Raw genomic sequence first — 14,384 nt, forward strand, 5'->3', positions numbered from 1 at the left:
GTTTCTCATTCTGTTCTGTAATAATTTACTAATTTAAAAGCTATAACGAGATTTAAGTATTTGATAAGTGATCACTAGCAGTCTATAGCTCTACTAAATGACATTCTTACCCTCAGACTATCGCTTCGGCTCAATCGTATAACGCTAAGTTCTTAAAGGTCAAAAACGTAAATACTACCAAAGCTTCATCTTCCTCATCCTCCTTCTTCTTCCCTTATCTACCGTGAGATGCTTCTTCACCAGTAGAAAAAAGAAAGAGACAATGGTGGTTTCTCTCCCTAACTCGTTTCTCCTGATCAATCCATGTGCTCATTCTCTTGTAATCAAAAAGGTAAATCTCGAAACTTTTCTCTTATTCCTTCAAAAATCACTAAAACTTTTTTTTCTTTTCCGAATAGCCGGTTAAGGCGGCATCGATTAGCGCGAACCGAGGAAGTAAACCGGCGGTGGTTCAAGTGACGTGCAGGAAGAAGGATATGCACCCAGAGTTTCACGAGGACGCTAAGGTTTACTGCAACGGAGAGCTCGTGATGACCACCGGAGGGACTAAGAAAGAGTATGTCGTTGATGTTTGGTCCGGTAACCATCCGTTTTACCTCGGGAACCGCTCGGCTTTGATGGTTGATGCTGATCAAGTGGAGAAGTTCCGGAAGAGGTTCGCGGGGTTGTCGGAGATTATGGAGATTCCGGTTTTGAAAGGAGAGATTGTGTTGCCTACAAAGAAAAGCAAAGGTGCTGGCAAAGGAAAGAAGAAATGATGAGAACTTTGTAATGTTGAAATTGAGTTTTCTGGTAAAGCTTTGAGCTTGTCTTTGCTTAGACTGTTTGTGTTATGTTTTGTTCTTGAATGCAAATGAATATATTTTATTTTTAAGAATGTGTTTGGTTTATCTTATGTGATCATGGTTCTTGTTTATTGTTACAATGTATATAGCTGGTGATAATCTTATTGCTCTTATAAGGTTATGGCATGGACTAAATGATTAGTGCAAGTGTGGTTGTAGTTGTTGTTATTGCAAATGACACAAAGGATGTGCCATTTGCCACAGCTGGTGATAGTCTTTTATTGCTCTTATTAGGTTCATGGCATGTGCAAGTGGGGTTGCTCTAGGGCCCTTTTCTCAGTCAGATTTTCAGCATTTGAGCATTCTCTGCTCAGATTATCAGCCAGAACATGAACTCTGTGACGCAGTGTTTTGCAATAACATACATATATTCTCAAGATTTAGTGACTTGCAAACCACAAAGTGGCTTTATTATTAGTGAGCACAATATAGAATTAAACATATGCTTAATACAGTTATTGAAAGCTCAAGAGATTCACAGAACTCAAAAGGGTTGTGCTTGTGGCCATATAATACATTTTTTTTTGACAAACTAAACCTTTACAACTTGTATCAATGTCTAATTAAGTTGATCTACAACATGTCAATCAAGCAACAAAGACTAATACTGACACACTCTACTAAACAGGAACGAGCTTGCATCCTGGTGGTTTTGGAGGTATAATCTTCAACCTCAAGGGTCTATGAGAAACTTTCTTAAACTGTAATGGCTTTGGTGGAATAATCTTCACTCTTAAGTGCTTCTTTGTAGTATCTCCAGGTTTCAGCACACCCACCGATTCTCTCTTACCTCCGGCGCCGGTAACCATCACTTTCTTCTGATCAGAAACATTCCTAAGAAGCGGATGCTTCAACAACTCCTCAGCGCTTCCTCTCTCATCCGGATTCCTTGCGAAACACGTCTTCAGAAACTGCCTTGCGTCCCAAGGAAGAGACTGAGGAATCTCTGGTGCGTTCCCATTCAACAGTTCAGGCATAAGATCCTCCGAATCCGCAAAAGGCCATGTCGGCTCTCCGGTGTACATCTCCAAAACAACGCAACCCAACGACCACAGATCCAACGCCTTCTCCGCAACACCCTCCTGAACAGACTCCGGAGACATGTAAAGAGGCGTTCCCAAGAACGGAGAATCAAACTCCCAAAACTCTGACTCCTCTCCAGCTTTTGTAGACATTCCAAAATCAGATAACTTCAACTCATACGTGGATTGCAAGCCACCAACATGACGCGGGAACACAAGGAGATTCTCCGGTTTGAGATCGCAATGAACATAACCGTGACTATGAACAGAGACAAGTCCTTGAAGAATCATGAGCGTAAAGTCTCTGATCATCGAGTCAGACAACGTTCTTGTTTCCATGAAAGAAGCTAAACTTCCACCAGCTGCGTACTCCATCGACATCTTAAAAACTCTGACTCCATAATCATTAACACCGCTCGACATCGGCCCTAGGGTTTGCACGATTCTAGGGCAGTTTCTAAGTTTGGAAAGTATCCGAAACTCTCTGCGGAGAGACTCGTAGTCGTGAGCGTAGGAGCTTTTCACTGCATGGTAGCATGGCTCCGTGCCGTCTGGCTTTGTTAATCTCATGAGATCGACGGAACCATACGAGCCTTTTCCTAAGGACTTCATAAACTCCATCGACGGCAATATACTTTTACTTCACTGCAACCGAAAACCCTAATTGGAATCTGATATTTGAAGTTTGTTGAAGAATGTGTGAAGTGCTTTCGTATTATATCTGGCGCCGGTTGAGTAAAAATGGAAATTTTAGAGTATCTATGAATACAAAAAAAAGGAAACTGAATAACGCGCGTCGATCTTAAGTTACATGCAAAATCTTCATCAAATACATCTTAACCGTTGGATCATAAGTTCCATGCTAAACTCTTCAGGTTAATTACTATTTACTACTTAAAAAAAATCTTTATGACAAAATACAAAATTGGTTAAATGCTTTATATCTATCAAGTTCAATGTGTCTATTAATTAGAATCCTTAGACGGTCTTTTTCTTATGTAAATTGGACTACATAATCACTTAATTCATCGAACAAAACAAAAAACTTACAAAATCATATTCATCATGGCGATCAAGAGTTTGTTTTATTATTCCTAAGAGATATATGCATAGCAGGTTCAGTAAATACGTACTCAGCTAGCGCAGTTTTAACCAAATACATGATCGGTGAATTTGGTATCATAAATCTCGGTCATTGTAAAGCTTGTATGGATGCTGAAGCTAATTACAAATCATATACTCCATTCAATATGTTTTTCCCTATATTATAATGCAACAATGCTCCCAAATAGCTGGTCCTCCAACATCATTGTAAGATCAAATAAAAATAATAATGTAAACCTTTATTTTATTTTATTTTTATTTTTTTGTAAACCTTATATCTTCTAAGTGATCTTATAACAATGTTCCTAATTTCTTATATTTCAGTTAATTATAAAAGCATTTAGGGTTAATATTTTCACTATCGGTAATGATGTCAAGAATTGAAGTTAATGAATTATCAGAGAATAGTGTAATGATCAGCTGCTTTTTTTTTACGGTTCGATGCAAACTCATGCCATAAGGCATAAGGTTATGGTTATGGCATAAGGTTAACAAAAATGTAAACTGGGTCGGCCCAAGATAAATTATTATATATTCAGACCAGCATAACAATGTGAAGCCTAGAGCCAGTGATATGAACGTACATTTATCTATTTATCTCAACAAACAAACAAATATCGTACATGGAAAAACTATATCTTGAATGCTTTAAACGTAATTATATGCAAATAATATAGTGTATATTTTAAATATTTCGTTATAAATTAGTTTGAAGATATAGAATATCTTAATGTTTTAGCATAGTTATATGGAAACAATAATATAGTATGTTTTGAAGATTTTGTTCAAAAATGTTTAAAATATAGTGACCTTTTCCTTGAAGGAATAAAGAAAAAGTTAACGTATGAAAGGAAAAGAGAAAAATATAAAGTTGAATTTAATATATATTCCCAACTTGTAATACATTAACATGTTTGTATACTTCGAAGACTCTTCTTCAAGTCAGACTATATGGTTCCCACACGCAACCTCAAGTTACAACTTTATATATTTTCGTATATTCTTGACTATGCTCTATTTTACATATCCAGTCGTCATATCATTGGGAAGATGTAATATCTTTCTTTTAATTAGAATTCACATATACTGTCGACATGTTATGTATCAGTTGCAATCCTAAACTAAATTTTATAGACTTGATATGAATTCTTTAAGTTAAAAACAAATCCGAGTAAAGTCAACGATGTCCCTTGGGTTACTGATAGCTCTGATAATTCTGTCGTAGTACCGCCTGTTTCCCCCACCACAAATCATTATTCTAATGTATTGAAAAATATAATTAAAAAAGTCTCAAAATCATCAAACGTCTTACATAAAAAAACACAATTTAATTACATCTTATAAGATCTCTTCAATCTCCCCCCACTACTTGTTACACCAGTCTGTTGTTACATTTCTTTCGTATTCATCGAAACAAACAAACGGATCATTATGAGCTCTGACAACAGAAACAATGATCACGTAATCGATCCCGACCGTTTGTTCTGGCAAAACACGGCTTCTTACAATGGCAGCAGCAAGATTTTACTCGTAACCATCGTAGCTTTCTCTATTATTATCATCATCGTCTTTACTTATCATCTATACGAAAGATTCATCGTCCGCCGCCGTAGATCCACCTTCCAAGGCCACTCTTTCACAGTTGTTACTCAGCCGCCCAAACGTGGCCTCGACAAAGTTGCCATTGCTTATCTCCCTACATTCGTGGTTGGAGTCAACGGTGATAACGTACCAGCTACGGAATGTGCGGTGTGCCTAACCTTGTTGGAGGAGAAAGATACGGCGAGGATGTTACCGAACTGCAAGCATGTTTTCCATATGACATGCGTTGACACATGGCTCACCACACACTCTACTTGCCCCATTTGTAGAACTGAAGTCCAGCCGAATCAAAGGCTTGAGCCTGAGCCAAGAGAAGGGCCAGTTGGTGACGGTGCATCTTCGTCGGAGTACAAGAGTAGCGGGTCAACGGTTGTGCGGTTAGATTCGTTTAGGAGGATTTTGACAAGGGAAAGATCTTTGGACAGGAACGATCATTCTGGCGTTGACCAAGATCGTGTAGTAGATCTTGAAAGACAATGAATAATAAGTACTCTTGTTCACGGTACAATAGTAATCTTGTTCCTTTATAATTTCAATCTTCTTACTAAAATCTTTTGTATGTTACTGTACAAAATACACATTAGTTCAAAAAGCTATTGTTTTAACGTGCGAAAAGAAAATAATAAGTGTTGAACTTGTAAAATATAATTCAGACAACCAGAGTCGTGCTAAAGAACATTTAAAGCATTGGCTTGGGCAGCATTTTTTTTATGATTTTAGAGCAGCAAATAATATTTAAATGATATTTACCTTTTATTATTTATTTCTTCAAAATATGGTATTGTGTATATTTTATAAGGTATTACAATAAAGTATATTTTTATGATTATAGACCACTATTAATATCCTTAGATCGATTTTTATATTATTTTTATAACTGTAACCAAATTGGTGACTGAAAATATTGTTTATGTTAAAGATGATATTTTGTGTGTTACAGTTTTGTTTTACAATTTAAATATAACAATAACAATAGTTTTTTGGCTAAAATTTTATATCATAAAAATATAGTTTCATTACAAAACAATTTAATAAAAGATTAAAAATATTTGTTTCATTTTTTTTTAGGTCAAAATATTAAGATTTATACCATTTTTTTTAGAGTTTACAATATTGTGAAACACAACTTATTACAAAGAAAGGAAAAGAGGAGCAAGGGAGAGATCAATATAAGAGAGTAGCAATTAACTAAAATATTTGTTTCATTTGGCCTAGGGCATGAAATTTGCCAGGCACGCTCTGCAGACAACTTTGTAATATTTTTTACAATGTCTTATTCAAGTCAAACTATATGGTTGCCACACGTTAAACTTCTAGTTTTCTTTCTGGTCATATATTGAGGTAAGTCTGAATATCATTTTTGTTGACGAAAACCTATCATCTTTAAATTTTACTGAACGCGATCTTATTTCATTAAATGTAGCAATTTGTGATACGTTGTACTTTTCATTTATTAATCAATAAAACATATAACTTTTGATCATTTCTTCTTGTTTTACTGCATAATTTTCTGTCTTCCTAGTGTCACTAAGAACCTTTGATTTATTTTACCGTAAATCAATTATATCAACTGCAACCCTAACTAAATTGCATAGACTTGATTGAAAAATTTGTAAGTTAAATAATTCTGAGTAAAGTCAACTACGGCCCTAGGATTGCTGATAGTATCTGATAAATTCTGTCTAAGTACCGCCTGTTTCCCCATCCACCAATCATATTGTAAGACAAAATATAATAAGAAGGTGACAAAATCATCAAAATGTTTACGTATCATAATTAACTACACACTAAGATCTCTTCAACCTCTCCCATCATACTTGTTATTAACATATTTGTGTTGTCCCACTTTTTCATACTCATCGAAGAAACAAACATAATATCATCATGAGCTCGGACAACATAAATAATGGTCACGGAATACATCCCGACTTCTGGCAAAACGCCGCTTCTTACCATGGCAGCAGCAAGATTTTGATTGTCATCATCCTTGTTTTCTCTATTTTCATCCTCGTCCTCTGCGCTTATCATCTATACCCAAGATTCGTTCTCCGTGGCCGTCGTAGATCCACCTTCCAAGGCCACTCCCCCACCCTCGTTACTCAGCCGCCCAAACAGGGTCTCGAAATAGTTGTCATTGATTCTCTCCCTACATTCGTGGTTGGAGTCAACGGTAATCATGACGTCTCGGCTACCGAATGTGCAGTGTGTCTAGCCTTTTTGGAAGAGAAAGATACGGCGAGGATGTTACTGAACTGCAAGCACGTTTTCCACATGGCATGCGTTGACACATGGCTCGCAACGCACTCCACTTGTCCTATTTGTAGAAGTGAAGTCGAGCCGAATAAAAGGCTTGAGCCTGAGCCAAGAGAAGGCCCAGTTAGCGACGGTGCATCTTCGTGGGATTACAAGAGTGGCGGGTCATCGGTTGTGAGGTTAGATTCGTTTCCGAGAATTTTGACAAGGGAAAGATCATCGGACAGGAACGATCATTTTTAGCGTTGACCAAAATCGTGTATTAGATCTTGAAAGACAATGAATAATAGTACTCTTGCTCACGTACGATATTACTTTTGTTCCTTTATAATCTTCTTACTAAAATCTTTTGTATGCTACTGTACAAAATACACATTATTGAAAAAGCCGTTGTTGATTAATGTGTGAAAAGAAGAAAATAAAAAGTGTTGAAATGTTCACATTATATTCGAGTCATATATTGGGATAAACTTGAATTATCATTTTTGTTGACAAAAAATCAAACTTATCATCTTTAAAGTTTCCTGTATGCAATCTTATTTCATTGAATGTACCAAATTGTAATGCATGAGGAAGTCATGAGTTTACTGGTCCTGTGGTCCATACATATTATTTTTCTAATCAAACATCAAAAAGTTAAATATATACAACAACTATTATAGTGTTTCAAAAAAAAAAAAAATACAACAACTATTATATGTTTAGAATGGATGAATCTATCAGCTTAGGTGAACCAATTTGCACCATACAAATTAACAAACTAACTCTTCATATACTGGATTGATGATAGACAATTAAGCCTACGTAACGAGCTAACACCTAATACACTTACATCACAATATGCAATTCAATCTACAACTTTGATATATTCCAAACTTATACATACGATTTCTAAGACTTCCAAATCTATACCAATAATACATATAGTCTAAAATTGAATAATAGACCTAAAGTATATAAAATTTTCTTGGTTCTTGAATAGCCACATATTGAACAATCCATGTTAAGTCAACAATTGTGAATTTTCTAACCCCCCTTATAAGTATAGCTATCTCCTTACATATTTTTCTTCACCCACCAACTAAAGTTATCAAACCTTTGAAAAAAATATCAAAACAAAACCTTTTAAAAATCCCTTTATTACTTTATATAACACGTAAGAAGTTAGTAACCATTTCTGTTCACGTTCTTTCCCCATTCACAATGAGCTCCGACAATAGAGATCATTACTGGTTCAACGGTCATGGACACCACTCCTTCTGGCCTAACCCTTCTACTTATGACCGCAACAGCAAGATCATGCTCGCAGCAGTCGTCTCTTTATCAGCAGTGATCCTCTTCGTCTTCATTCTCCATCTCTACGCAAGATTCGTTCTCCGCCGCCGCAGAGAGACTTTCCGCGGCCTCCCCGTCGTCGTCCGCCACCCTTTCCAGACGCCCAAACGTGGTCTCGACCCAACGCTCATCGCTTCTCTCCCTAGTTTCACCGTCCGTGACGTGGCGTCAGCTACTGAATGCGCCGTGTGTCTGAGCCTGTTGGAGGAGCAAGACACGGCTAGAGAGCTGCCGAGCTGCAAACACGTCTTCCATGTTGATTGTGTTGACAAGTGGCTCACCGCTTGCTCCACATGTCCTGTTTGTCGGACTGAAGTTCAGCCAAGGCCGAGACTTGAGCCTGAGCCGAGAGAAGGACCGGTCGGTGGTGACGGTGTCTCCTCACCACCGACTGCACCGCTGTTTTTGGACGACGTCTTGTCGGTGGAAGCTGCGGCATCTTCTTCTTCGGGTGACAAAACAGCTGTGCCGCCAGTTTCACGATTAGATTCGTTTAGAAAAATCTTGACAAGGGAGAGATCATCGAACAGGATCAACCATTCTTGTGTTGACCAAGAACGTGTACCGGATCATGTATAATGCATATAACTCATACGTACGTCGATAAATTTTAATTTTATACACTATAGGCCTTGAAACTCTGTTTTTTTTTCTCTGTGTGGATATTTTTTGTGTAACGGAACAATATTTATATGCTGGTAAAAAGATACATCTTGATACAAAAAAGGGTTAGCTTCAATTCAATAACCATGTGGTTGTTAAAAATGATGATTGATCATAACAAGGCCTAGAATGATGAAAGGCAACGACCAGATGCTGCTGAAGATCCGTCCCGCTCGGTTAAAATCTGAGGATTCTTGTGTACTTGTTCCCTGCGTTGAAGTGGTAGCAGCATCCACGATATTGCCATTGCTAACTCTCTTACTGTAACATAGACTCCAAGAGCATGAGTGTAATATTTCTCGGTTAAAGAAAGAATGTGTACATTTCAAATGTTCTTTCCACTTATAGTAAGTTCATTATTCTAAAACCGGAAACTAGTGAACAGAGCAACTCAAGATCTCACTCAAAACCCATCAACTAAGAATCATTACAAAACCTCAGATACGATTCAATTAATTAATTACCTTGAAGGGAGTTTGCATGTTCCTTGACCTGAAAACAAACGAAAGCACCCAAACTTTAAAATCAAACTTTCATTTTCCATAACCAAAAAAAAAAGACTATACTTTTGATGATATAAGAGAAAAAAGGTGGAAGCTTTACTAGGATTAAGGGAAGTAACAGCTGCACTGTTACTAAAGTTGCAAGCTTCATCTTCGGGACCATTCTTCAGGTAATAGCTATTAAAAACATACGACGCCGTTTTCACTATATCTGACGGATCGTAGCAAGGCCCACCTTGCTGGATCCCGGCGCAGTCGGTGCCACCGGGACCACAAGCCCAGTCAATGGCTGCTTGAAGAGACGAATCTTCTGCGTTGTTCTTCGCCACGCACCAGAGATCCGTCTCTGACGCCTGTCCACCGAACTGCGCAGATGTCAAGGTGATGACGAGGGAGAGATGCATTAGGAGGTAGTGGAAGTGAAACTGAGAAGGAGTATAACCAATCATTTTGAGACGGAGGTTTCGAGGTGGAGTTAGAAGTGAGTGATCGGTTATGGGAAGATCTAAACAGTTTCTGTAAGAAGAGGAAGACGAAGAGAGTGAAATCTGAAAGGGTCAAAAGAGTTTTTGGAGTTTTCCGTGACGGTTATAAAGGCGCGGGTGAATAATGTGAAGTTTTTGACTCTTCACCGGTTATTAAACTCAGTAACTTCCGGTTAAAATCAGTTTGGGCCGTATTTAAAAATCCTCTGACCCATATACTTAAAAATTGAGTCGTTTAACTCGATAAAGGATTTTGAGATCTATAAGCTTGTGGGGGTGATTGATTGGACTTCTTTAGCTTTATATTTTTTTGGGATCAAAAGTTTTTTTAAAAAACTTTATAATTACTATCTATAATCATAAAAATTACTGATTATTATTTATTTCTTTTTTAAAGTTACAGTTAAAAAAGTAGTTGTATGAGCTAAATTTTCTAAAATATTATTTATATAGTAAGTTGTTGAAAACAATATTGATATACAAATATTTTTTTACTCATTTGATTCTTACAATTACATCAGATATAAATACTTTAAAAATCTGACCAAATTCTAGTATATTTTGTGGTAAAATAAGACATAACAAGTATATCAGTTATCAATTTATCTTATGAACACTACTCTTCTCAGCAATATATCGATTGTTTCTGAGTTGGAACGTGTTGACTAACAAAGTTACAAAAATGTACGTGAATTCAGGGGTTTACATTGAAGCCCAAAAACAAAAAAAAAGGCAATGGAATGTGTCCCGTTGTTAAAACTGAATTTCCAGGCGTTGGAGCTTTCTTTGTTACTTTCTCCGCTGTGACCATCTCATATAATAGTTAAAAATAAAATAGTTTAAAATGACATTATATCATTGTCAGTTATCAATTGTCTTCATTGGTCCAATGAGATTCCATGCTACCATTTGCTTAAAGAATCTTCAAACCCAAATCATAAAAAAAATACCAAAAAGAATGAGAAAAAAACAATCATGTAACGAGAACGCGTAGTGGTCCAGTGCAGGAACACATCACGTGAACTCACAGCTTAGCTAGCCTTCATATGTGTCCACACGCGTTCCTCTTTTTCTTTTCTTTCCTTTCCACTCCATAAGTTTAGCCTTCATATGTGCTGGTTGATAAAATTCATGCATTTATCTTTTCCTTGCATAAGTGGACATGCTCTACGATTCCTATCCTACCATCTAGATTCTGTATGACATCATCAACATATTGTTTTATTACTTGAATAGTAAAATGTCGTTAAATGACATATTCCTATATGAGTAAAAGTTATTGAGACAGAAAAGGTGGTACAAGTAAAGACTATTTAACAGCTTCGTATTATTTTTAGCCGTTCAATCAATTTTTTTCAAGTTAGTCATCGAAAATAGAGTTTCTAAACTAATTCAAAAACTCAAGGTTATATTAATTGTAAATAGGATTTTGTTAAATAAATTTACATTAATTGTAAATAGGATTTTTGTTAAATAAAATTTACATTACATGAAACAAACAAAAGAATAATATAATTCTTTTTTTTTGTTTGTTCAACGTAATTCTTGTTTAACCAATCTGATAAACTGTCGAAAAACCAATCTAATAAACCAAATGGAACAATGTTTCTTATTTTTTTGAGAAGAAATGTAATCTAGATAGAAGATGATGAAAACAACTATTTAGAATGAATCTTAATTAGTACACAAAAAAATAAATCCTTGTACACTCCAAATAAAAACTTAACAAATCAACTAGTTCTTTGTACAAACAACAATTGATGACTTCCCATACATTAACCCCACAGAAAAACGACATAGAATGAAAGATAAGATACATCGATATCAAACTGAATTCATCACATCTTTGAAAAATGGTGATAAGAATAAAAATGCCGTCTTCTAATATTCTTGACCGAAATAAATTTTATACGGTCAAAGACTTTTTGCAAAGAAAGTGAGTAGATATATTGTTGATTCTGATGACTTATCATACATTGAAGAGCTCCTCTTTTTCATTAGATGGCTTGATGTCAACGGCCGAATTGGCTCCGGTTCCTGTGGCCTGTGAATGATTCCCATTCTCCATTTTCTTGAGGCTTTGTTGTTGATACACTTCTCGAAGCCTTTCTATTTCCCTCTTCAATGCTTCTTGATGCGCTGCAAGTGATATATTTAAAAAAAAATAGATTATTGGGTATGCTCATATACTATCAGTGATAATTAAATACCTCAAGAAAAAAATGAAAAAAAAAACATATTTAAAGAAAATACATCAGACACGCAAAAAACGCATACATCCTTATAGTGATAAAAAGCCACACAGATATGTATTGGCAGGGAAATATAAACTATTTTATCATTAATTTCTAGTATATATAGTTTTAAATACTATTTAAATATTTATATATAGTTTTAAATACTATAATTAAGATATTTAATTTGAAGTTTGTTTCATAAAGTTAGGGAAATTAATAGGTGAATGGAATTAAACCGTTAAAAAAAATTACCGTCTTTGAAAATTTTGTCTTGGGCTAAAGCAGCGATTCGTTGCTTGAGAGAGCTGTTGTCCACGTTGAGAAGCAAACGCTGGTGGTCCAAGAACGCAACTCTCGGCGATAACACTGACACTTCCGCCTTTGATATCATTTTTATAACCAAAACGATTTAAGACTGTAATCATATAAAATTATTTAAATTGGCTATGAAACTGTAAAATGTAAATGTACCTGCAATGAAGTAACGCTACGTTCGAGCTCCGTTATATATTGCAGTTTCCTCACCCTTGATCTCTGTGCTGATTGCCGATTTGCTAATATTCTGTAGAAATATTGTCATTGATGTGATGTTTATTTTCAGTTAATATTTGTACGTGCATGCATGATCTTATGTTTGCAATAGTAAGACGGTGAATATAAATAAAAATTTACCTCTTAACCCTTTTGGGATCAAGAATTCTGGTAACTGAGCTATCGCCTGAATTGTTATTTGACGCCGTACCGTCCTCAGGCTCCGTCTTGCATTGGCTGTGGACCTCGTCGTTTTTATGTTTCATATTATGATCGGACGGTGGTTCTTTGTCGCCGTTAAAGCTGTTATGATCGGACAACGTGGATGTATTCGAGGAAGAACCAGTTGTCCCCGCATTGTTGTTGTTATGGGAAGGATTATTATGCAAGTCGTTGTCGTCCTTGAACATGGACATGAATTGCTCATCGTCGAATTTATCGAAGTGGTTGTTTTGGGTGCTACCGTGGCCTCTGACGAATGGAGCTTCGAGGAAAGCGATGGAATCACTTATGGAACGACGGTGGTTTCCACGGCGACAAGCTGAGAAGTCGAGGAACTCGTCTACCCATGAAGGGTTTTGTACGGCGGTTGAAGCGGTCGCGGTGAGGTTTTGGGAAGAGAAATCAGGCCAATGTGGTGTCATGTTGGGGATTTTAGGAGGGAGTTGTGCCATTGAAGAGAATTTCTATATTTTATCTAATAAAAAGAAAAGAAGATCGACCTTAAACGCAGTTTCTTCAAAAGAAAACAAATATGAATTTACAAGGATTTAGGAGTTTAATTACAATAGAAAAATCGTTAAAACCCCTAAAATGTAAACAAAGGAAAGAAAAAAAATCTGAATATGAGGCAAAATGGAAAGTGGAATCAGATCAATAACGTCCTGAACCATAAGAAGATGGATAAAGAAAATTAAAGGAGGAGAGGAAGAAGGGGAGTAACCAAAATGGCTATGTTTAACAAATAGTAGTTATACAAATAGAAGGGAGAGAAGATGTGGGATAAATAATGAAGGAGACATATAGATAGAGAGTGAATGAGATGTATAAATGTAAAAAGAACATAATGAATTGGATGTGATCAAAGTGTTTTTATTACCTCTGAGTAAGGTCACATGGGGGGGGGGGAGAGAAGATTGAGATCAGACAGCTATGGAACAGCTGTCTGAAAAAAATAGGCTAAGGTATCAATGGTATTACTGTAAAGTGCAAAGTCTCCTCCATTGATTAAAAATGTATGTAAGAAATTTTGGGGAGGAATCAAAGCAAGCATGTGTCCTTGTGCCCCTTTGTTTTTTTTTTTTTTTGATAGATGGATTAAAATAGTCATTCTCATTATCTTAATGGACCTTCTCAATTCCTCACTCGTCCACCGATTTTCGATACCCGGGCGGATTGTGCTATGGTCGGTGTTGCTTTCGATCACGAGTAAATGGTAAATGTTGCAATTTTTTATAGAAATTTGATGCTTTTCTAAAATATTTTAATATTCTTTTAATTAAAAACTATAGTTTGTGACATTAACATATATGTATTTGTAAACCATATTAGCCAATTATGTAATGAGAAATTATAAACCTACGTAAATGAAATAGAAGCATGTACAGTTATATATAGGTTTCAGTGAAATAAATCAACATGACTTACTCATCACATGTTATATATGGGGATCATATCATCCATCACACTCTCTTATAATTATTTTCTCCACCAATTGAATGGATTCTCTTGTCGCTATATAAATATCCATAAAATCAATGATATAATAAAAGGGAGAAACAATGTCGAGAGGAACAGTAAAGTA

The 14,384-nt window shown here is 36.0% G+C and overlaps 6 protein-coding genes and 1 pseudogene across 8 annotated transcripts; 4 read left to right on the plus strand and 3 right to left on the minus strand.

Annotated features, from left to right (window-relative positions):
- The first annotated feature begins 115 nt into the window (after window positions 1-115).
- LOC103866625 (50S ribosomal protein L31, chloroplastic) lies at window positions 116-992 on the plus strand. 3 transcript variants are annotated; one of them, XM_033292555.1, is made up of 3 exons: window positions 116-331; window positions 399-776; window positions 833-992. In XM_033292555.1, the coding sequence occupies exons 1-2, from the start codon at window positions 263-265 to the stop codon at window positions 756-758; spliced, it is 429 nt and encodes a 142-aa protein (XP_033148446.1). In that variant the 5' UTR covers window positions 116-262; the 3' UTR covers window positions 759-776; window positions 833-992. The 3 variants fall into 3 exon arrangements, with proteins under 3 accessions (XP_033148446.1, XP_033148447.1, XP_009142825.2); XM_033292556.1 differs by having other exon boundaries at window positions 399-772; window positions 829-888; XM_009144577.3 differs by having other exon boundaries at window positions 399-874.
- Window positions 844-2,509, minus strand: LOC103866626 (mitogen-activated protein kinase kinase kinase 17; the record flags this gene model as incomplete). Its single annotated transcript, XM_009144578.3, has 1 exon — window positions 844-2,509. A coding segment is annotated over one exon (1,044 nt), but the record flags the coding sequence as incomplete, so codon positions are not given.
- Window positions 2,502-5,710, plus strand: LOC103866627 (RING-H2 finger protein ATL40). The gene has a single exon (XM_033292552.1). It carries the CDS (start codon window positions 4,403-4,405, stop codon window positions 5,051-5,053), a length of 651 nt encoding a protein of 216 aa, XP_033148443.1. The 5' UTR covers window positions 2,502-4,402; the 3' UTR covers window positions 5,054-5,710.
- Window positions 5,711-5,926: 216 nt separating this feature from the next.
- LOC103866628 lies at window positions 5,927-7,553 on the plus strand (annotated as a pseudogene).
- On the plus strand, window positions 7,388-8,787 carry LOC103866629 (E3 ubiquitin-protein ligase ATL41). The gene has a single exon (XM_009144582.2). The coding sequence runs from the start codon at window positions 8,030-8,032 to the stop codon at window positions 8,738-8,740; it is 711 nt and encodes a 236-aa protein (XP_009142830.1). The 5' UTR covers window positions 7,388-8,029; the 3' UTR covers window positions 8,741-8,787.
- Window positions 8,788-8,826: 39 nt separating this feature from the next.
- LOC103866630 (PLASMODESMATA CALLOSE-BINDING PROTEIN 5) lies at window positions 8,827-9,877 on the minus strand. The gene is made up of 3 exons (XM_009144583.3): window positions 9,428-9,877; window positions 9,289-9,316; window positions 8,827-9,085 (listed from the first exon to the last, which is right to left on the minus strand). Exons 1-3 carry the CDS (start codon window positions 9,774-9,776, stop codon window positions 8,920-8,922), a joined length of 543 nt encoding a protein of 180 aa, XP_009142831.1. The 5' UTR covers window positions 9,777-9,877; the 3' UTR covers window positions 8,827-8,919.
- Window positions 9,878-11,473: 1,596 nt separating this feature from the next.
- On the minus strand, window positions 11,474-13,606 carry LOC103866631 (basic leucine zipper 34). The gene is made up of 4 exons (XM_009144584.2): window positions 12,722-13,606; window positions 12,521-12,611; window positions 12,302-12,428; window positions 11,474-11,951 (listed from the first exon to the last, which is right to left on the minus strand). Exons 1-4 carry the CDS (start codon window positions 13,252-13,254, stop codon window positions 11,782-11,784), a joined length of 921 nt encoding a protein of 306 aa, XP_009142832.1. The 5' UTR covers window positions 13,255-13,606; the 3' UTR covers window positions 11,474-11,781.
- Window positions 13,607-14,384: the final 778 nt, after the last annotated feature.

This window comes from Brassica rapa, chromosome A05 (assembly GCF_000309985.2).
Source record: "Brassica rapa cultivar Chiifu-401-42 chromosome A05, CAAS_Brap_v3.01, whole genome shotgun sequence".
Taxonomy (NCBI): domain Eukaryota; kingdom Viridiplantae; phylum Streptophyta; class Magnoliopsida; order Brassicales; family Brassicaceae; genus Brassica; species Brassica rapa.

Coding starts and splice junctions, on each gene's coding strand:
- LOC103866625 (XM_033292555.1), top strand. CDS start 263: ATGGTGGTTTCTCTCCCTAACTCGTTTCTCCTGATCAATCCATGTGCT. Junction 332..398: donor ATTCTCTTGTAATCAAAAAG/GTAAATCTCGAA, acceptor TTTTCCGAATAG/CCGGTTAAGGCGGCATCGAT.
- LOC103866627 (XM_033292552.1), top strand. CDS start 4,403: ATGAGCTCTGACAACAGAAACAATGATCACGTAATCGATCCCGACCGT.
- LOC103866629 (XM_009144582.2), top strand. CDS start 8,030: ATGAGCTCCGACAATAGAGATCATTACTGGTTCAACGGTCATGGACAC.
- LOC103866630 (XM_009144583.3), bottom strand. CDS start 9,776: ATGATTGGTTATACTCCTTCTCAGTTTCACTTCCACTACCTCCTAATG. Junction 9,317..9,427: donor TGTTACTTCCCTTAATCCTA/GTAAAGCTTCCA, acceptor GTTTGTTTTCAG/GTCAAGGAACATGCAAACTC. Junction 9,086..9,288: donor ACATGCAAACTCCCTTCAAG/GTAATTAATTAA, acceptor TCTATGTTACAG/TAAGAGAGTTAGCAATGGCA.
- LOC103866631 (XM_009144584.2), bottom strand. CDS start 13,254: ATGGCACAACTCCCTCCTAAAATCCCCAACATGACACCACATTGGCCT. Junction 12,612..12,721: donor GATCCCAAAAGGGTTAAGAG/GTAAATTTTTAT, acceptor ATATTTCTACAG/AATATTAGCAAATCGGCAAT. Junction 12,429..12,520: donor GTAGCGTTACTTCATTGCAG/GTACATTTACAT, acceptor ATGATATCAAAG/GCGGAAGTGTCAGTGTTATC.